The sequence below is a fragment of the Mesoplodon bidens genome, assembly GCF_964165515.1.
Source record: "Mesoplodon bidens genome assembly, chromosome: X".
NCBI lineage: Eukaryota > Metazoa > Chordata > Mammalia > Artiodactyla > Ziphiidae > Mesoplodon > Mesoplodon bidens.
The window spans coordinates 883,903-906,885 of record NC_138163.1 but is presented as its reverse complement, the minus strand read 5'-3'; the positions used below and the strand labels follow the sequence as shown (position 1 = coordinate 906,885).

The 22,983-nt window shown below is 49.1% G+C and overlaps 1 protein-coding gene across 1 annotated transcript in view; it reads right to left on the bottom strand.

Annotated features, from left to right (window-relative positions):
- The window catches only part of PDZD4 (PDZ domain containing 4), a gene marked incomplete at its 5' end in the record, with an annotated part of 30,046 nt that extends 23,715 nt beyond the window's left edge, over positions 1-6,331 (bottom strand). Inside the window, 1 exon segment of the mRNA XM_081221366.1 lies at positions 6,272-6,331. Within this exon segment, the coding sequence (XP_081077492.1) occupies positions 6,272-6,331 (60 nt within the window).
- Between the last annotated feature and the right edge of the window lie 16,652 nt (positions 6,332-22,983).

Here is a 22,983-nt window from a genome sequence, read left to right as displayed (position 1 = left end):
CACTCAGCCCCACCAGGGGCTCCTGGTGGGCTAAGTGCTCTCACGTGCTTTTCTTCCTTTGGTAGGTGTACATGTGTTTCTTGTTTTTAAAGCTTTACTGGGGTATCATTGCCATATGATCAACTGCACATATTTAGAGCGTACAGTTTGAAAAGTTTTGATATAAGGTGTACATATACATCTGTGAAGCCATCACCACAATCAAGATAGTGACCATTTCCATCATCCCCAAAAGTGTCCTCGTGCTCCTGTCTGTGCTCCCTCCCTTCCACCCATCCCTGCAAATACTTTCTGTCACTATAGATGAGTTTGCATTTTCTAGCATTTTTCTATCAATGGCTCAGACAGATCCACGTCATGGGGGTCATGGTGTCAGAGAGAAGGACACAGGCCCGGCAAGCAGGGACAACTTGGAAAGGCTCTCGGAACGTGCTTCTGTGGTCTCAGTGTTAGGTGACCAGGCTACCTCCCTTTCTGCCCTTTATGACCTGGCTTCTTCCTCTTCCTCACAATATGCATGACCCTCCCTCACTCAGGGTCATTTCCAGATTTTTCAAGCTCTCCCTGTGCCCCCCCCCATGCCCCCAGCGCCCACACTTGGTTAAGTATCCTTGGAGGACAAGACTGGGATAACAGAAATGGAGCTGGCGTTCTGACATGCCTCACTTAAAGTGCCTGTGATAGACCACGTCAGTAGAATCAAGGGCCCAAAAACCACAGGATCATCTCAAGAGCCACAGAAAAAGCATTTGACAAAACCTAACAACACTTCATGATAAAAACACTCAAACTAGGAATAGAAGGGAACTTCCTCAACCTAGATGTCATAGATGAAGAGCATCTATGACAAACCACAGCTCACTTCATACTCAGGGGTGAAAGACTGGAAGCTTCTTAGATCAGCAGCAAGACAAGGATACCCACTCTCACCACTTCTATTCAACATTGTACTGGAGGTGCTAGCCAGAGCAAATAGGCAAGAAAAAGAAATGAGAGGTATCCACGATGGAATATTACTCAGCCATAAAAAGGAACGAAATTGGGTCATTTGTAGAGACGTGGTTGGATCTAGAGACTGTCATACAGAGTGAAGTAAGTCAGAGAGAGAAAAGCAAATATCGTATATTAATGCATATATGTGGAACCTAGAAAAATGGTACAGATGAGCCAGTTTAGTTTGCAGGGCAGAAATAGAGACACAGATGTAGAGCACAGACGTATGGACACCAAGGTGGGAAAATGGTGGGGGCGGGGGTGTGTGTGTGATGAATTGGGAGATTGGGATTGACAAATGTACACTAATATGTACAAAATGTACACTAATATGAACAAAATGGGTAACTAATAAGAACCTGCTGTATAAAAAATAAATAGAAGAAAATTCAAAAAAAGAAAAGAAATGAGAGGTATTCAGATGGGAAAGGAAGTAAAACTATCCTCTATTTATATATAGGAAATCCTGAAGAATCCACTCAAAACAACTATTTGAGCTAATAAATGAGTTTAGTAAGGTTGCAAGATACAAGACCAATATAAAAAAATCGATTGCATTTCTATACAGTGGCAATGAGAAAAATGAAAAGGAAATTAAGAAAACAATTCTACTTACAGTAGCATCATAAAGAATAGAGTACTCAGGAATAAATTTAACAAAAGTGCAAAATATTGGCGAAGGAAATTGAAGACTCAGGGAATTCCCTGGCGGTCCTGTGGTTAAGACTCTGCGCTCTCACTGCAGAGGGCCGAGTTCAATCCCTGGTCAGTCCCTGGTTGGGGAACTAAGATCCCACAAGCGACGCGACAAAGAAATTGAAGATCCAAATAAAAAGGCATCCCATGTTCATGGGTAATACTCTCCCAGATTCAATGCAATATTCAATGCAAATTCAATACATACTTAATGCAATATTCAATACAAATTCAATGCAATTCCTACAAAATCACAGCTGGTTTTTCTGAAGTTGACAAGCTAATCCTAAAATTCATATGGAAACTCAAGTGACTCAGAATAGACAAAACAATCTTGAATAGTACAAAGTTGGAAGACCCACAATTCAAAAGTTACTTACAAAGCTCTAGTAAAAGCAATGTGTGGGGCTTCCCTGGTGGCGCAGTGGTTGAGAATCTGCCTGCTAATGCAGGGGACATGGGTTCGAGCCCTGGTCTGGGAAGATCCCACATGCCGCGGAGCAACTAGGCCCGTGAGCCACAACTACTGAGCCTGTGAGTCTGGAGCCTGTGCTCCGCAACAAGAGAGGCCACGACAGTGAGAGGCCCGCGCACCGCGATGAAGAGTGGCCCCCGCTTGCCACAACTAGAGAAAGCCCTCGCACAGAAACGAAGACCCAACACAGCCAAAAATAAATAAATAAACAAATGTGGGGTTAAAAAAAAAAAGCAATGTGTTACAGGCATAAAGATAGACATTTCTCCAGAAAAGATATGCAAATAGCCAATAGCACGGGAAAAGATGCCCATCAGGAAATGCATATGATGTCCCCTCAAACCCAGTAGGATGGCTATAATAAAAAACGTGTGTGGGGAGGGTGTGGAGAAACTGGAACCCTCATACACTGCTGGTGGGAACGTAAAACGTAAAATTGTGCAGCCCTTGTGGAAAACAGACAGCTCCTCAAAATACTAGACACAATTACCATAAGATCCAGCAATTCCATTTCTGGGTATATACAAAAAAGAATTGAAAGCAGGGACTCAAACAGATATTTGTACACTCATGTTCACAGCAGCACTGTTCACACTAGCCAAAAGGTGGAAATAAGTCAAATGTCCATCAATGGATGAATAGATTAATATTATGTGGTATAGCCATACAATGGAAAATTACTCAGTAATAAAAAGAAATTTAGTACTGATAACATGCTACAACATGGATGAACCTTAAAAACACGATAAAGGAAAGAAGTCGGACAACAAAAGGTCACGTATCGTATGGTTTCATTGAGATGAAATGTCTGGAACAGGCAAGTCCATAAAGACAAGTAGATTAGTGGTTGCCAGAGCCTAGGAGGTATTGGGGGAAATGTGACCGCTAATGGGTGCGGAGTTTCTTTTCAAAGTGATGAAAATGTTCTGAAATTCGATAGTGGTAATGATTGCACAACTCAATATACTAAAAAACCACTCAATTGTATGTTTTACAGGGGTATGTGAATTATACCTCAATAAAGTTTGTTTTTTTTTTAAGTGCTGTGAACTATCGGGAGAAAAGGGTCTGGAACTCAAGACTAGAATAAGAGACTTGGGACTTCTTAACCTGGGTGTCAGAGACCTCTGGGGATCTAGGAAGGGGCCCCAGGGCGCCCCAGCAAAAGGAAGCCACATGGCAAGTGGTGTAGGTGTACTTGTGCATTTCTCTGGGCTGAACTGTATCCCGGTGGGGTTCCTTATTTTGGTAAGGTGCAGAGGCCACAGGTGGGTGTGGACAAGCCATGGAGAAGCCTCTCTGAAGCTGAGAAGCACCAGAGTTTAAGCGGGGGGCAGGCAAGGGGTCCTGGAAACTGACTGGTCTTCTGGGACAAAAGTTTCCCTCCCCTCTGAAAAGAGGCTGGGACCAGGAGAAGCTCCCTGCTGCGCCTGGGACGCCAGCCCCCAGACCCAGAGTCATCTGGGATAGTTAATGGTTTTCCCTGCTCTCCAGATTTTTTTAAATTCAATTCGTTTTTGTCTTCCCTTAATTTTTTTTTTTTTTTTTTTTTTGCGGTACGCGGGCCTCTCACTGTTGTGGCCTCTCCCGTTGCGGAGCACAGGCTCCGGACGCGCAGGCTCAGCGGCCATGGCTCACGGGCCCAGCCGCTCCGCGGCATGTGGGATCTTCCCGGACCGGGGCACGAACCCGCGTCCCCTGCATCAGCAGGTGGACTCTCAACCACTGCCCCACCAGGGAAGCCCCTGTCTTCCCTTAATTTTAAAGGATAGTTCCTTTTTTAAAACTGCATCCATACTGTATAGCACAGGGAACTCTACTCAATACTCTGTAATGACCTATATGGGAATAGAATCTAAAAAAGAGTGGATATATGTATAACTGATTCACTTTGCTGTACACCTGAAACTAACACAACGTTGTAAATCAACTGTACGCCAACAAAAATTAACTTAAAAAGATAAATTTAAAAAGTAAAATAAAATAAAACTGCATGCAGTCTCGGATTCTGTCCAAACTTCTGCAGGAGCTTTAAAAGGGAGCAGCATCCCCGGGGACTGGTCAGTGAGGGCTGCAGATGAGGAAAAGCAGAGGCGGCTGGCCTGAGGCCGCCCTCCTCCTGGGGAACTACTTGCCCAGGGCTTGGGGCTCTCTCTCCAGGAGAAAAGCCTGGCCCGGGACTTTCCAGCCCAGATTCACCTCAAGCCTTCCTGCGACATGAAGCCTCCCTGAAGGCCGTCCCAGCCAGACCTGTGGCAGCCTCCCTGCCACTGCCCATGGGGAACCCGAAGGGTCACAGCAGCGTCGCCTCCCAACCATGGCTCATCTTGGGCCTGCAGTGCAGCGCAGGTTGCCCTCCACTTTCCACACATCCCCAAGGGACTGGCCTTTAACGAAGCACTACATCAATCCCTCTGGGAGGAAGTCAAGAGCCAGCCTCTTAGGATTCGCTTGCCATTTGATAGAATGATTCCAAGAAAGGAAGCAATGAGGACGGGATCCCACGGCCTCATCAACAAACCAGTGCAGTCCACCTCCCGCCGGTAGCCCTGGTGCCCACTACTGGGATTCCACGGGACTGCTCGCGGTCCAGGCTGGGTCATTCCCGAACCTGATCCCATGATGGGGAATGGCAATGGCCAGGCAAGATTTCCAAACAGCTGGAACGAGAGATGGGAGGAAGCACGAGGCGGGGTGGGGGTGGCGGAGGCGGAGAGAATGGCAGAAAGAAGGCGGAGGGCCGAGAGCGGGGAAAGCAGAGGGCCCGCGCGTCCCGGGAGACCGGCCCGAGAGAGCGGACGAGGAGCGCCGCCAGGCTAGGCAAGATTCCCGTCCTGCCCTCCTCCCCTCCAGCCCAGGACGGTCAGAGGCTCTCAGCACGAATGCAGCACTCCCACGGGCTCCCCAATCCCCACCGCGCCCCGGCTGACGCCTGTAGGGGTGCCCCCTTTTCTTCTAAGGAGACCCCATTCCCCCAGCCAACACCTCGCCGACCTGCACTTGCTCCCCAGTCCGGACCAATAAACCCAGAGTAGAAACGTATACCTTGTCTGCGCCCGGTCTGCCCCTGAGTCCCGACTCCCTCTAACCTTGAACTCCCTCCACAGAGCCCTGGGGGCGTCTCAGACCACGCCACCCGGGACATTTCTCTGGACAGCTCTCAGAGCGCACACAGAAAGTACACACACGCAGGGCCGGAGGAGCCTCCGCGAACACACAGACGGGGCACAGGCACGCACTCACGAAGTCACGCCACGCACAGGCAAGGAAGCCGAGCTCCGGGTCCGAGAGCGCGACCTGGAGTCTCCCCTCCCTCCCCGCCGAGCACTGCCCGGTACACGCCCCCCACCGCCCAAGACCCCAAGGCCCTGCGGGGCCTAGGGCAGGCCGGGCACCGACTCCCGCAGACTGCCCTTCTGGCAGACCCGGCGACAGCCACTCACCCGAGGCTCCCAAGGGCTGGGAGCCCACCGTTTGTCTGGGCAGGGCCGGAGCGGAGAGTACGTGCGGGGGTAGATGCCTGACCCTGGCCAGGCGGCGGCGGGGTCCCAGGGCGGCCCGCGCGCTCCAGTACCCCTGGCCCACGGGGACCTGGATTTGCCCCACCCGGACCTGGATTTGCCCTGCCCCACCCCACCGCGCCGCGGCCGCCCCGCTCCCTCCTCCGCCCTAGGTCCACCGGGGCTAGCGAGTGCAGGGAACGGAGGCCGTTGCTATGCGACCCCCATCCCGCGCCGGCGCCGGCAGCAACGCGTTTCCCGGCTCCCGGGCCCGGGGTGTATGCGCACAGGACCTGGGCTGTGCCCAACTTCCCGACCCGGGCCGATCTGGACCCAGGGCTCGCGTCCCAATCAATGTACTCCGGGCGAGCCAGGGAAGCACCCCGCACCCCTACCCCCGCGCAGGGACCCCCCATCTCTGCCTGGTTCCCACGGAGCACCAACACCCAGCAGCCCCAGAAACTGAGGGCGAGGATGGCTCCCTACCTCTTCCTCTTCGAGCCCTCGTGCCCCTCCACCCGGTCCTCCACCCGGCCGCCCTCCCCCCGGGTCAGCTCTTCCCCAGGTGTCGCCCACGCCCCTCGCCCCAGCTGCCCAGCCGCCCTACCTGAAGCATCACTTTGTACTGCTCCTCCGGTTTCTGGACCACGCACATATTACATCCCATGGTGCTGGCCGGCGAGGGAAGGAGGGCGGGAACGGGAAAACGCCTTTCACTGGCCCGTGCACGGGACCTCGGGTCCCGGCCCAGGGCCGGGGGCCATACCGTAGCGCGGGGGGCGGGCTGCCTAGCGGGGGAGGGGAGCACGCCCCCAAGGGGGGGGCAGCTCCACGCCCCTCGGGTTAACTCTTAGCTGGCTGAGGCCAGGGGCGGGCATGCTCCCTTGCACCCGGCCAGGAAAAAAAGGGCAGCGGGGGATGGGCGGGCGCGCCGGGCGTTGCTTGGCTACGGCCCCCCAGGAGGCGCGGGGGCGCGCCAGGCCACTGGGGACCGTCAGGGGCCGTAGGCCGCGCGCCTCCCCGCCCGCGGGGCCCGCCGCTGCCGCTGCCGCTGCCGCTGCCGCCTCCGGCTCCCGCCCATGGCCACCAGCCCCGGGAGCCCGGCCCTCGCGCTTGGCGCCGCGGCCCGGCCAGCCGACTGGGGGGCGGCGGCGCGGCTGCGGCCCCCGCCCGCAGCCCAGGCCCGCGCCCGCGCTCCCGCCTCGCCCGGCCGCGCTCCCGGCGCCTGCTCTCGGGCCCGCAGCCGGCCCCGCGATCTCCAGCTCCCGCCCGGGACGACGGGCACAGCGCGCGCGCCCGCGGAGGCGGCGGGGGAGGGGCGCGGGGACCGGGCGCAAGCGCGCGGGAGAGTGGAGCTGGGCTGGGTGGGAGAGCGAGCGGCTGGAGGCCGCGGGAGCTGGCGCGGAGAGCTGTGGGCGGGGCCTTGACGGGGTTGGAGGGGGTCCCCGGTTCCCCGCGATCCCCGGCGTCCGTCTCCGAGCACCCGGCACAGTTTGTGCCGCCCGCCCTGTACCAGCCCGGGAGAAGGGGATCCTGTTTGGAGCAGCGCCTCCCGGGATCCCCCAGAGAGCTCAGGGCCTCGGGAGGGGGGCGCGATTTCAGACCCTTTCCCAGTTCCTCCGCGCCGCATCCCGAATGCCTCTAGCCCTCCGTCAGGTTGCCCCTTAATGAGTGCTTCTCTCCTTCAACTTAGCCGTTCTCTCGTTGTCGTTGGAATGGACACCTTTGTTAAAATTTTAAAACAAACAAATATTTTTTAATAAGAAGGAGAGGAAAAAGAAAAAAGCGTGAGGTGGGGTGGGTCCGGGGGAGAGCCGACTAAGGGGCTTGGGATGCCCTGGCGCCCCGGCGCGCATGACTGGGCCCCCTGGGTCCGCTGCCTACCTGTGTCTCTCAGCTACAGCCTGCGCTCAGGCACACCGCTTTAACGTTCCCTCCATCTCTACCTCTTCTCTCCCACAACCTGTCCTGCTCTCTTCTTGGACAAGCCTGGAGAGGGAAAGCCTGGGAAGCAGCATCGGATTGAGGGCTGGGTTCCCATGGGGTGCCAGGAAGAGCTGCAGAGCCCAAGCCCTCTGGCTGCAGATCACTTGATTAAATTGTTGCATGCTTCATTTCCAGGCTTTGGCAAGTGATAAAATCATTAACCACACAGGGCCGAAGGCCCCTCCAAAGCCCTTCATTCCTCCCTGACTCCTGGTTTAGAGAACAGGAATCAGGAAGGGTGGGCCTGCCTGGAGTCTGGAAAAGGAATGTGGGTGTTCCAAAAAGCAGACCTTGAGACAAGACAAGGGCTGGTGTACAGGTTGCATATGTCAGAAAGTGGTCTCAGGGGAATGAGAGCCATTCTAAGCGTACATTATCAAGTTGGTTGGCACTTGAAGCTGCTAGGACTTGACTCTGCTAGGGGCTGGCTGGATAGAATTGCCTGCCCCGGACCCAAAGAGGAGACTGCCACACCACAGAAGACCACGAGCCCGGTGGCTTAAAACAACAGAGACGTATTCTCTTCATAGTTCTAGAGTCTCCAAATCCAAAATTAAGGTGCTGGCAGGGCCATGCTCCCCCTGAAGGCTCTAGGGGAGGGTCCTTCTTTGCCTGTGCTTAGCTGCTTGGTGGCTCTTAGCCATCTTTGGTGTTCCTTGACTTGTAGCTGTATCGCTCCAATTTTTGCCTTCATCTTCATATGACCTTCTTCCCCATGTGTCTACCCTGTGTCTGGGTCCAACTTTCCTTCTTCTTTACAAGGACACCAGGGAGTTCCCTGGCGCTCCAGTGGTTAGGACTCCGTGCTTTCACTGCCGTGGGAAGCCATGCTGCGTGGCAAAAAAAAAAAAGAAGAAGAAAAGGCACCAGTCATTGGACTTAGGGCCCACCCAAATCCAGCATGACCTCCTCTTAGCTTGGTCACATCTGCAGAAACTCTAATTCCACATAAGGTCACATTCACAGGTACCAGGGACTGGAACTTGAACTTTTGGAGGACGTAATTCTACCCACTACACATCAGCAAGTCCAGATTCCGAGCCCGCAGAAATGGACTCTGCCTCTTGGTGGGAGGAGCGACAAAGTCACACTGGATAGGAACGTGAGTGTCTGTGTAGACCCACATGGGAGGGCTTTGTGGACATTTTGCCATTGACCGTACCCTCCTCCATCACCCATTCTAGATTTTCCCCACCCTCAGAAGGCATCTCCACGGGTCTAGGTGATTTTCATGGAGGACTGAACCAGATCTTTAGCCACCACAGGTCAGAGCGTTTCATTGCTTTCCCCTTGTCAGGCCACCAGCGTGCAATCGCCTGTTTACAAACACCGAGAGACACCCTAGCGAATCCGTGTGTCACGGACATACTTCTTGCTGTCTTGCTAGCTCGTGATGTACCAGGATCCACTGCCCTGCCAATACAGCAATCTCTTCTTGAGTGGATGGTCCCTGGGTACGAGGAGCTCACAGTGACCAGATGGTAGGTTTCATTTCAAGTTCTGCAGAGCCCTTACCGTGAGCCCTGATGGAAGCAGTACCCGCCACCCCAGAAACCAGGACCTCTGGCTCAGGAGGGCCTAAGATTTCAGAAATGGGGAGCACAGATTCCCCAGATGGGTCACTGGGAATCAATGGGAGAGCAGCCAACGCTACTGTCATTCCTTGGTTCACAGCACCATGGATTCTATCTACTGGGGACACAGCACCACAGCACTATGTATTAACCATTAACTCAGTGCATTCGTCACGTTATGAGGTAACGCTCCCCAGCCCCACAGGGTGTATTCCCTGAGCTGACATCTTTGCTGAGCAAGACCACTGGCTCCCATGGTCATGTGCCTATTGTCACACCTCCTTTCTCGGAAGAAGAGTCCCTTACTCTGAAGCACTGTTACGTGGCATACTACGTAAGCCCTCAGATTGCTGGCAGACACGCTACGCACAGGAAGGCCAATCCACATCTGGAGTACAACCCATTACCGCCCCTTCCAGTGTGGAAGGAGCCCAGTGTAATCACCCTGCCTCCAAACAGCTGGCTGGTCCCCTGGAGGAATGGCATCACATTGAGGGCTGAGTACTGGTCACTGCTCCAGCGGGTTGGGCGCTCAGTGGTGGCAGAATCAGCCTCCTTGGTGAGAGGAAACCCTAACTCTTGGGCCTTGGCAGAACCTCCAGCCTTTCCACTGCAGCCACTGCCTTCATGGGTCCAGGGCACCGTGGAGAAAGGCCAGCTGACCTCCGCAAGGCAGAGACACAGGACCCACACCCTCTTCCCACGCACCCCTTTCAGTGTGCTAGCTAGCTCCCAGGCTCTTCTCCAAATCTTCTAGTCTTTGACTGTGATATTGTGAGTTATGATAAGAAATATATATACTTGGTCTTTGTCCCTGTTTCTGGCACAGAGCTCCTAAAACTCTTGGAATCTCCTAAGTGATGAGAGCTATAAAAGTGTCTTTATTAAGTGAATGAGGTGACTTTGGGACCCCACCTGAGGATGGGGGATGGTTGCCAGGGGAACCAACCAGGTGATTAGAGGGTTGGGATTTTCACTTTCTCCCCCCCTGCGCCTCTGGGGAGGGGAGAGGGGCTGCAGGTTGAATCAATGGCCAATGGCCAGTGATTTCATCAATCATGCCTGTGTGAAGAAGCCTCCATGAAAACCCACCAGGACTGGGTTCAGAGAGCTTCTGGGTTGGTGAACACATGGAGGTGCTGGGAGAGTGGCCCCTGGTGAGGACGTGGAAGCTCCGGGCCCTTTCCTCAGGCCTCGCCCTGTGCATCTCTTCCATCTGGCTGTTCCTCAGTTATATCCTTTTATGATAGTCAGTGATCTAGTAAGTAAAGTGTTTCTCTGAGTCCTGTGAGCTGCTCAACCAAATTAATTGAACCCTCAGAGTGGGTCGTGGGAAGCTCCCATCTATAGCTGGTCAGTCAGAAGCACAGTTGACAACCTGAGCTTGCAGATGGCATCTGAAGTGGGGGGGGGCAGTCTCATAGTCTCGTGGGACTGAGCCCTTAACCTGTGGGGTCTGATGCTATCTCCAGGGAGACAGTGTCGGAATTGAGTTGAAGTATAGGACACCAGCTGGTGTGCGAGAATTGCTTGGTGCTGGGGAAAACCCCACCCCCACCCCTTGGAACTGGGTGCAGAGCCCTTTCTACTGACCCAGTCTTACTCGCCCTGGGTCCCTGACCAATCAGTTAAGTTGTTTTCCATGGACACCTTTAACTCAGGCCATAGCTCTCTCTACCAAGTGGACGGCCAAGTGTATTGCTCACTGGGGGGATTTCCCTCACCTCTGTCCCCGAGGGCCACCCTGAATGGGACCATAGTGAGACAGCAATCCAGTTTTATTAGTACCAACGTAATGCGGTGACCCGTCTATGAGCCGGGCCTCAGTGCTTCCCCGCCACGGGTTAGTCACAGGGAACCTCCGCCCATGAGCCCACAGGTGTGAGCTGAGGAAGAGTACAGTGTGACATGTGGGGTCTTGACTACCTGTCCATGTACCTGACCCATGTAGCCTTGGGCCCCAGTTGGGCCTGGTCTGGAAGGTGCCATCTCCATTGGATCGCTGCTGTGTCTGCCAGGCCGCAGGGCTCAGTGGGTCTGCCAATACTCAGCTCGTGATGGGCAGCTCTGGTTACACAGGCACTTGATATCCTGGCATCAGGCTCTAAGTCTGGACCACGGCCCAGTAGCATGACAGCAGCTGCTTTTTTTTTCTTTCTTTTTTTTTTTGGCTGCGTTGGGTCTTCGTTGCTGCACGCGGGCTTTCTCTAGTTGCGGTGAGCGGGGGCTGCTCTTCATTGTGGTGCGAGGGCTTCTCATTGCGGTGGCGTCTCTTGTTGCAGAGCATGGGCTCTAGGCGCACTGGCTTCAGTAGTTGCAGCACATGGGCTCAGTAGTTGTGGCTCACGGGCTTAGTTGTTCCACGGCATGTGGGATCTTCCCCGACCAGGGCTCAAACCCGTGTCCCCTGCATTGGCAGGCAGATTCTGAACCACTGCGCCACCAGGGAAGTCCCAGCAGCTGCATTTTTGAGTGGTGAGTAGCTCTGCCACAGAAGATATGGCCTTGCTTCAGACCTTTATGGGTCTGTACTGGGATCCTTCTACAGAGGCTTCCCACAGACTCCCCCCAGCATCATTATCTACCATGGACAGATCCCCTTGAGCCTTTAGACTGGCTGCATCTTATAGCCCTAGTGGCCTAGCAGCTTGCACTGCAGCCCAGATCTTCTGCAGGGCCCTTTCTTGCTCTGGACCACTCTCAAAACAAATGACACCTGTGCATCTCAAGACCTGCTTATAGACATTCTACCAATTCAGTGATCTACCCAGCATCATGCCAAATAAATCCCTTTTCTTGCTTAAGGTAGAGTCAGTTCCTTCCTGCAATCAAAAAGTCCTAACATGCAAAACCCTCTGAGAGTGTGGGAGAGGAAGATCAGAGACAGTCGATCGATCAAGGAGCAGCTACTTTAATCTGAGCTCAGCAATTCAGCAATGAGGAGGAGGGTGGAGGGATGCCCCAGCACGGAAGGAGGGCAACAGGTATGGCAGGCAGCCAGGCTGGAACAGAACAGCCGGCTCAAGAGACAGACATGGTGAGGGCAGTCGCCACCATAATCTCCATGGCCATTGCAGCATTCTTTAACCTGAAGACCAAATACCAAGGTGAGCCAGCCCAGGTTCTTATCTGGATTGGTCCTATCCTGTGACTCTGTGTTTCTTTCCCTCCATGCCCTGAAGCTTGGTCCTGCAGAGGACACCATGTCACCCCACAGAAAGTTTGCACTCCAGCTCACCCCTGATTGCTGCAAAGAGGTCAGGAAGCCAATCCCCTATTTTTCCAGTGGATGTACGGTCCCTGCCTGGTCCTCACCCCAGCCCTGCCATATGCCCAACTGGGAAGCCCTGTTTCCCAGTAGTCACTCATGACCTTGTCCACTGACATCCCCAGAAGGGAGCTCCCAGGGAAGCAGAGGCCAGACCACAACCCAGAAACTGTCCAGCTTCTCATCTCTGGAGAGTCTGGACTCTTTGCTGTCTGTCATCCTAGAATGAAGAGATTGCACTCTCCTAATTCTCTGTGTTTGCCACTCTATTTTCCACTGCTCGTGTCTTTGGTGTTGTAAGCCAAAGAAGTCATCACCAAACGCAAGGTCACCTAGATGTTCCTCTAGGTTATCATCTTCTAGGATTTTATAGTTTGGCATTTCATGTTTAGGTCTACGATTCATTTTGAGTTAATTTTTGTGAAAGGTGTAAGGTCTGTGTCTAGATTCATTGTTTTGCATGTGGACGTCCAGTTGTTCCAGCACCATTTGTTGAAAAGATTATCCATTCTCCATTGAATTGCCTTTGCTCTTTGTCAAAGATCAGTTGACAGTAGTTGTAAGGGACTATTTCTGCTATTCCATTTTGCAAAACTGAAAACCCTGTTGATGACATGGAGGAAGCAAATGGTGGGCCCAGGGGGCTTCTCACGTTCTATATGAGAACATGTCTTGGCTCATGGGAACATAGGTATTTGCTTTTCTAGTTTTGTTCTGTTGTTTTGTTTTTTTAATTCAGATGCACAGAATTGGATTACTCACTATCCACCAAATTTGTCCACTCAAGGCCCACTTTCATTTTGTTTATTTTAAAAATAAGCTTATTAACACCTACTAAGCCAACACCCAACCCTGACACAGGACCGTTACCAGTAACTTATGTATACCATCCTGACCCCGCCTCCCCCATGCCACACAGTGACCAATAGGCCACAGTTGGATTTATCATTCTCTTGCTTTTTAAAATTGGGAAAAAATATGTATAACACAAAATTTGCCATTTTAACCGCTTTTAAGTACAATTCAGGGGCAGTAATTACATTCACAGTGTTCAACCATCACCATATCTCCAAAACCCTTTAATCACCTCAAACAGAAACTTTGTACCCATTAAGCAATAGCTCTCCCTTCCTGTCCCTGAGCCCCTGGTAACTTCTATCTACTTTCTGTCTGTATGAATTTGTCCATTCTAGATATTTCATATAAGTGGGATTGTATAACATTTGTTAGTTTATTAGTATTATTTTTTAATTTATTATTTTTGCTTGCATTGGGTCTTCGTTGCTGCGCACGGGCCTCTCATTGCGGTGGCTTCTCTTGTTGCAGAGCATGGGCTCTAGGCGTGCAGGCTTCAGTAGTTGTGGCATGCAGGCTCTAGGGCGTGCGGACTACAATAGTTATGGCTCACGGGCTCTAGAGCGCAGGTTCAGTAGTTGTGGCACACGGGCTTAGTTGTTCCATGGCATGTGGGATCTTCCCAGCCCAGGGACTGAATCCATGTCCCCTGCATTGGCAGGCAGATTCTTAACCACTGCGCCACCAGGGAAGTCCCACGACTGGCTTACTTTACTCAGCATAATGTCCTCAAGTTTCATCCATGTTGTAGTGTGTGTATCAGAACTTCATTCCTCTCTATGGATGAATGGTATCCCATTGTACGAATGGACCACATTTATTCCTCTAGTTATCTCTCCATGGACGCTTGGGTTGCTTCTCCTTGTTTTATCATATATGCTTTCAGTTTAGCTTATTTTTGAACTTTATGCAAAAACTATCTCATCTGTAGTCTTCCGTGACTTGCTTTTCTCCCCTCAACATTATATAACTAAGACTTTTCCCCATGATGTTTTTTGTAGCTATAGGTAATAGGTAACAATAGGTAATAATGCATAATTTATCTACCCATTCTCTTGTTGAAGGGCATTTCAGTTGCTACCAGTGGGTTGTGTGCAGTCTCCTAGTATAGTGTATGGAAGTTTCTCTTGAATATGTGCACATATTCAAACCAACAGATGAGGCCTAGTTGTTTCCCAAAGTGGTCCCGCCAGCGCACCCTCCCACTAGCAATGTATAAAAGATCCTTTGGGATCTACATCTTCTTCAACTCTTGGTATTTTTGCCAGGCTTGTGCGTGGAAATGGTCCCTCACTATGATTTTGCATTTCCCTGATTACTGATGATGGAAGAAATGTTCACATATTGAGGTCTGGGGAAGTCATTCTGGCTTATGCATGAGTTCATTTGAATTTGAGGCTAACTAAAACAGCCTGTTTGTGGCCTATCGAACATACGTTGTCCATCTGCTTTATTAAAGAAAAGGGTGCATTGACCAGAAGTAAAGAACGTCAGTGATAAAAATATGAAATGCCTCCCCTCCTAGAACTCCTTTGATTTGATAAGACTCCCTTCCCAGGTGCCAAGGCCATACGGACTCGCTGTGTATGTGCTGGTCTGTTTTTTTATTTTTTTTAAACCTTGAAGGAATGTATCCTTGACTTGTTTGATGTTCTTTGTTCTGACAAGTTCTAAAACTGTGCTGAAAACCATGCCTCTCTGGAGCAGTTTCTCAGAGTTATATGAGAGTCTGTCTTCCAGGCTAGAGTCCTCAGTTTGGCTCAAAAAAAACTCTTTTCTATTCCTATTATAGATTGTTTATTGATTATTTTCGTCGACACTAGTGAGGCAAATATTTTCTTCCGTGGTTTCTTGGCCATTTGCATTTTCTCTTCTATGCTACACCTGGTTTTGACTTTTGCCTTTTTTTGTATTGTTTTCTTTTTCCATTTGCTTACTGATTTGTAGGAATTGTTTGTATATTCTGGATACTAACCCTTTGTCAGTTACAAATATTACACATATTCTCTCTCAGTCTGTGGCCTGCCTTTTCACTTTCTTGAAAGAGTCTTTGGTAAACAGAAGTTCTCGATTCTAATGTAGTTAAATCTACCAAAAAAATTTTTTTTTTAATAAATTTATTTATTTATTTATTTTTGGCTGCATTGGGTCTTCGTTGCTGCACGCGGGCTTTCTCTAGTTGCGGCGAGTGGGGGCTACTCTTCGTTGCGGTGCTCGGGCTTCTCATTGCAGTGGCTTCTCTTGTTGCGGAACACGGGCTCTAGGGCGTGCGGGCTTCAGTAGTTGTGGCTCGCGGGCTTAGTTGCTCCACGGCATGTGGGATCTTCCCGGACCAGGGCTCAAACCTGTGTCCCCTGCATTGGTAGGCAGATTCTTTTTTTTTTTTTTCTTTTTTTGAATTTTATTTAATTTATTTTTTTATACAGGAGGTTCTTATTAGTTATCCATTTTATACATATCATTGTATATATGCCAATCCCAATCTCCCAATTCATCCCACCACCCCCACCCCCCACTTTCCCCCTTGGTGTCCATACGTTTGTTGTCTACATCTGTGTCTCTATTTCTGCCCTGCAAACCGGTTCATCTGTACCATTTTTCTAGGTTCCATATATATGCGTTAATATACAATATTTGTTTTTCTCTTTCTGACTTACTTCGCTCTGTATGACAGTCTCTAGAGGCAGGTGGATTCTTAACCACTGCGCCACCAGGGAAGCCCCCAGAAAAAATTTTTTTAAGGATTAATGCCTTTTATGTCTGGTTTAAGAAGTCTTTCCGTACCCCAAGGTCAAAAAGATACTTGCCTATATTTTCTTTTCTTTTTCTTTTTTTTTTTTGGCGGTACACGGGCCTCTCACTGTTGTGGTCTCTCCCGTTGCGGAGCACAGGCTCCGGATGCACAGGCCCAGCGGCCATGGCTCACGGGCCCAGCCGTTCCGCATCATGTGGGACCTTCCCAGATCGGGACACGAGCCCGTGTCCCCTGCATCGGCAGGCAGACTCTCAACCACTGCGCCACCAGGGAAGCCCTACCTATATTTTCTTATATGAATTTTAAAGTTTCCTTTTTGACATTTAAATTGTTATTTGCTGGGGACTTCCCTGGTCGTCCAGTGGTTAAGACTCCACGCTTCCAATGCAGGGGGGCATGGGCTCGATCCCTGGTCAGGGAGCTAAGGTCCCACATGCCAGGGGACATGGCCAAATAATTAATTAAATAAATAAAATTGTTATTTGCTAGGCAAGCCCCTGCTCATTCATCTTCTTCAGGGGTGTTTTACCTAGTCTTGACCTTTGCTGTTTCGTAAAGCCAACAATAAACCAAATATATAAACCTAGTAAAGAGAGTATAGAATGAAAACTTTTGAAGACAAGTGCAAAAATTCTAAAAAGATAAGCGAGTAGATTCCAGCAATATACCAAAAGAACGAGATATTATGTATGACCAAGTAAGATCTAGTCCAGAAATACAAAGGTAGCTCTGAAGCAGGAGATAGATGGGCCCCAGGCTGAACAGTTTCTTCCCTGTGGAGGGAAACTCCATAATAACAGAAACTCCATAAAAACAGGATGGTGGAGGAGGCTGGCCCTGCCCAGATAAGAGATAAGAGGCCACATATTCGCATTCCCGAAGTCAAGGAGACCTCCCTGACTACACATTCTCAGAGAGCCTCCTTGGAGGTCAAAAAGGGAGGGGGTGCCACCCCATAGTACGTAATGCCAACTATCCATAGGCCTCTTCGCTAGAATCCATCTTGGCTAAGAGATGCATACGTACACATGGGAGGACCCTGAGTTATACCAAATATGGACTCAGAACCAGGCAAAGCAAGACGACTGGCCAGAGGAAACCTGGAAGAAATGCCCCATAAAAGTGATTCAAACCACCACACGGGCGTGACTCTCTGAGCCCGCCCGTGTGTCTATCCACACGTACTGTACTCTTTTTCCTCCTAATAAACACTTTACTTGCTTCACTATTTTCCTCCTCTATGTGGAAATTCACCTACACAGCTGACGGGCCAGGGCCTTGTCACTGGCCACTGGTCCCTGGTGGTCTGGTGGTTAGGGTTCAGCTCTCTCACTGCCGCTGCCTGACCTCAATCTCTGGCCGGGAACCAAAGCCCTGCTTCAAGCCGCTGCAGGCCGAGGCCACCGGAGATCAGTTCAACATTAGAAAGTCTTTTCATAGAAATCATTACTCAGCAAATTAGAGGAAACAACTTAATCACATCAGTCGGTGCTAATAAGGCATTTGATCAAATTCAACGCTCATTCCTTTAAAAAAGTACGAGGTAGATCTTATACTAGTGAAATAAGACAGAAAGAAAAAGACAAATGCCATATGATATCACTTATATGTGGAACCTAAAATATGACACAAACTTATCTAGGAAGCAGAAACAGACTCACAGCCATAGAGAAAAGACCTGTGGTTGCCAAGGGGGAGCGGGGATGGGGGAGGGAAGGATTGGGGGTTTGGGATTAGCAGATGCAAACTAGTATCTATAGGTTGGGTAAACGACACGGTCCTACTGTATAGCACAGGGAACTATAGTCAGTACCCTGTGATAAACCATAACGGAAAAGAATATGGAAAAGAATGTATATATTCGTATAACTGAATCAATTTGCCGTACAGCAGAAACTAACACAACATTGTAAATCAACTATACTTCAATAAAATAATTTTTTTTTTAAAGTGCAAGGCAGTGAGACAGCGTTTTGACTCTTCTGGTGATATCACAAAAGCAGTAAGTTGCATGGAACCCCCCCCAAAAAAAACTTCCATTTTCAGCAAAACTAAGAGACAGATCTCCTTAGCCCCAAGGCAGTTAGAATTCGCGTCGTGCAGAGTCCACAGTGAGGCGGCCCCACCCTGGCGTGTCCCAGATAGACCAGCGCACTCTGTCCAAGTAGCGAGATGACTCTGTGATGGTAACCCTATGTCCCTAACTACAGCAAGAGCTATAGGACCTGGGGAACATTGGGAGGAGGCGGACCGAAGCCACACAGGGGATACTTGCAATTAAAGGGTAAAGAGCGGAGAAAAGCAGCCAAGGGGCAGAAAATCTCAGAAAACACCAGAAACAAAATACACTTCTGTAGGTGAGGGGCTCATCCTGACGTAGTAATCCTAAAGCAGGAGCTTGGAGATGGGGGTCAAGAGAAAGGAGAGAGCAGAAGCCACGCTGCGGGGGGAGGGGCAGGGTACAGGGAAGACTTGAAGAATAGCAAATTGACCCAGTGCCGGCAGAGCTCAGAAAACACTAATTTATCAATATCTTCTCCTACGGTTAGTGCTTTCTGTGTCCCAACTAAGAAACCTTTCCCAACTCCGAGATCATAAAGATGTTCTCCTGTCGTCTTCTACAAGTTTTGTTATTTTGCCTTTTATTTTTAATTTCCAGTACAACTGAAATTGATTTTTGTGTATGTTGTCAGGCAGTGGTCAAGATTTTTTTTTTTTCTTAAAAGAGAAGAAAAAAACTCTTCCAGGTTGAAGATGCTCTGTAGGGTCTAATCACGAGGTCCAGGTTGGTTTTCCAGATTGCTATTTTTAATGCCAGGAAGCTGACCAAAGTACTCTCTTCCTTTAAAAAGACACTGCATTGAGATGCAAGTCTCTTTGCCGGCGGGGCATTTGCTTCTACAGACTGGGTCTTGGGCACTTTTAAGTTTTAAGCGAAGTCCTCCAGGAGTAAATGCATCTCGTGAGTTCCTGGGGAGGGGGTGTGGTGGGTGCCCTTGCTTTGACTACGCTCCACTCCTCTAAGCACTCAAGTGCATTGAAATGCAAGTCCTTCTGAGGGCGGAGGCATTTGCTTATCCATATCGGGGCTTGACCATTTTTCAATTGTAAGGGGGCCGTTGGAAATTCTCTGGGCCAGATCACAATTCCTTCCTGGAGGAAATGCACCTCCTGAGTTCCTGGGGGAGGAGCTGCTGTGGAGTCTCTCGCTTTGGCAAACTTCAATTGACCCTTCCTCTCCTTGCTGCCTGGGGTCCCACCTTCTCTCAAAGTCCCCTCAGCCCCCATCTTTCCTGCTGCTGCTGGGGAAGGCTTTGCAAAAGCACCTCTGTTCTTGGGAAGGGTGGTGACCCAAAGGGATGTGGAAGGTAAATGCTTCTTTACCATCTTTGGGTCTCTGGCGGGGCCTGAGAATAAAACTGACACAAGACACATTAACAGGAGGCGAGCATACACATTCTATTAAATGTTTACATGTACCTGGGAGCCTTCACAAGAGAATGAAGACCCAAAGAAGTGACCAGAACGGGAAGCTTTTCTACCTTTTAGACACAGGCATGTTGCATTTGTGAAGAATTGACAAGAGAAAGGGGTTTGGGCTTGGGTGGCAAGTAGTAAAGAAACAAGTCGGAATACTAGGGTGAGACTCACAAGGTCTGTGCAGACTTCCAGGCCCTCGCGCCCGTCCCTGGTGCACGGAGCCACTTTCGTGGAGGCGGGCTAGCTCCTGCTCTCAGGAAGAAAAAGGCTCAGTACATTTATGACCTTTCACTTTCCTGCCTGGTGGTTACAACTGAGGAAAAGTTCAATGAGAAGACTTTTTTTCTCCATGTGGATATTCAATGAACGCATCTCCATTGAAGCAAAAGTTGCCCTTTCTCCCTGGCTGCGAAGTGTGTTGGAGAAACATAACTAAAAACAAAATCTCCCAACCTGGAACACCTCTCCACAAAAGCAGAAAAGATAGAAAACGGTGTAAAAAGCCTGAAAACAGAATGATCTGTGCAAACGCAGGCACCCTGCCCGAGGGATGCGGAGACAGAAGGAACATCTCCACAGGGGTGGCCGACAACAGCCCCGCCCCCCACCTCCCGCACTCGCTTTTGCCATTTGGAGTCTGGTCGGCTGAAGTCAGACCCCTCTCCTTTCAGGAAGCTGGGAGGTCTGCAGGGCCAGCGTCTTCCTTAATTACAATTCAAAAAGACGCTCCCAGACCCTGGAGGGGGGGAAACATTCCTGAGTTGTGAGAATGACCGGACGCTTATTTAGCCATTAAAAAGATTTACATATATTTAAAAAGACAGAGGGAGAAATTCTGAAAGAAAATGTCTAGGAAGGGGAGCCTCTCACCTTATCTTCTCCCAGGAGAATTAAGGCTCTTACTCTTAATTTGTATTTGTCCTTACAGTTGCCTCCCTGTGTTCCTATGAAATAGTAACATTACAATATTTCATTATCTCCATTGTCCTCTTAACTTTTTCTGGGCAAGGGACAAGTTGCAGATGCCTAAATAGCCAGACGTAAAAATACGAGGCAAAACGATTATCAGAATTACAATAGGATGACAGACACCATGGAGAACTGTATGGAGATTCCTTAAAAAACTAAAAAGAGAGCTACCATACGACCCAGCAATCCCACTACTGGGCATATACCCTGAGAAGACCATAATTCAAAAAAAGAGTCATGTACCACAATGTTCAGTGCAGCACTATTTACAATAGCCAGGGCATGGAAGCAACCTAAATGCCATCAACAGAGGAATGGATAAAGAAGATGGGCACATACATACAATGGAATATTCCTCAGCCATAAAAAGAAACGAAATTGAGTTATTTGTAGTGAGGTGGATGGACCTAGAGTCTGTCATACAGAGTGAAGTAAGTCAGAAAGAGAAAAACATATACCGTATGCTAACACATATATATGGAATCTAAAAAAAAAATTTTAAAAAGGTTCTGAAGAACCTAGGGGGCAGAACAGGAATAAAGACACAGACGTAGAGAATGGACTTGAGGACATGGGGAGGGGGAAGGGTAAGCTGGGACGAAGGGAGAGAGTGGCATGGACATATATACACTACCAAATGTAAAATAGATAGCTAGTGGGAAGCAGCCACATAGCACCGGGAGATCAGCTCGGTGCTTTGTGACCACCTAGAGGGGTGGGATAGGGAGGGTGGGAGGGAGACGCAAGAGGGAGGGGATATGGGGATATATGTATATGTATATATAGCTGATTCACTTTGTTATAGACACAGCAAAGCAAACACAACAATGTAAAGCAATTATACTCCAATAAAGATGTTAAAAAAATAAAATTTAATTTAAAAAAATTACAAAAATTACAAAATTACAATTACAAAAATTACAATTTCACAGTTCAGTACCATATTTGCCTCGGAAGAGAACAAGCTTTAAATACATCATACCAATGGGGAAGGGTTAAATCAGATTCTTGGGAAGCAACGCGCATTTTCCTTCTTCATAGATTAATTTTACTAGCTGTTATGACCTCTTTATTAACTGAGCTTTCGAATGGTTAACTATTTGAGTATTATTTTGAAGTTCCTTACAAAGTCTTGTCCAATCCAAGTCTAGAGTAGCTTAACTCTGGAGTTTTATAATTTAACTTTTTAATTAAGAGTTTTTCTTATAAGGCCCAATACCTTTCTCCTGAGTTTTCATCAAATATATAGGTAACATCATATGTACATCAATTTAGGCCCCTCTGTAATTGTTCTATCTCTCAAATACTGTGTCTCATATGTGGAATACAAAGACACCCATGGCCATCATCCAAGTCTTAGGTGGCACCAATTCAAGGGCACAGATGGAACTTCCAGTGTTTGACGTCCATGGCCGTATTTGTTTTTAGTCTTGGGACAAACCAGTCCCTTGGGCCATTTTTTTCATGCATCAGTCCAAATCAATAGTATTATAACGTTAAGTCAACTACATCTCCCTGAATAAAAGTCAACCTTTGTTTATCCCTCCGTACTGGGATTGGGGGAGCTTGTGTCCGAAAGTTAATCAAGTGATATTAGACCTGTCTTTTGGAGCCTCTGTCTGCAATGCCAGATTTCTGTTTGTCTATTAATTAGATTCTTTTCTTCTCAACACCATCCTTTCATCTCTTTTGGAAGTCGTGGCCCAATACCTAACTGTTCCTTTAAATATCAATAGTCCTGTAACTTTGAACTAGTAATGATATCCCAGTGCTCTTCTATAGCTGATTGCTGCTGGACTATTCTAGTGAAGGTCTCTGAGATCTTGGTGGGATGATTTTTTTCCCAGTATTAAACTATTTCAAATTTTTTAAATGTAATTATCTTTTAATTTTTTATACAACGTTTAAAGGTTACACTCTATTTACAGTTATTACGTAATATTGGCTACATTCCCCGTGTTGTACAATACATCCTTGTAGCTTATCTTACACCCAGTAGTTTGTACCTCCCGCTCCCCCAGCCCTATATTGTCCCTCTCTCCCCACTGGTAACCACTAGTTTGTTCTCTTTATCTGTGAGTCTGCTTCTTTTTTGTTATACCCACTAATTTGTTGTCTTTTTTTTTTTTTTTGCGGTACGCGGGCCTCTCACTGTTGTGGTCTCTCCCGTTGCAGAGAACCAGGCTCCGGACGCGCAGGCTCAGCGGCCATGGCTCACGGGCCCAGCCGCTCCGCGGCATGTGGGATCTTCCCGGACTGGGGCACGAACCCGTGTCCCCTGCATCGGCAGGTGGACCCTCAACCACTGCGCCACCAGGGAAGCCCTGTTGTCATTTTAAATTATCTACTTTTTAAATATTGATTTTATTTATTTTTTTGGTTGCATCGGGTCTTAGCTGTAGCATGTGGGATCTTTTGTCGAGGCATGCAGG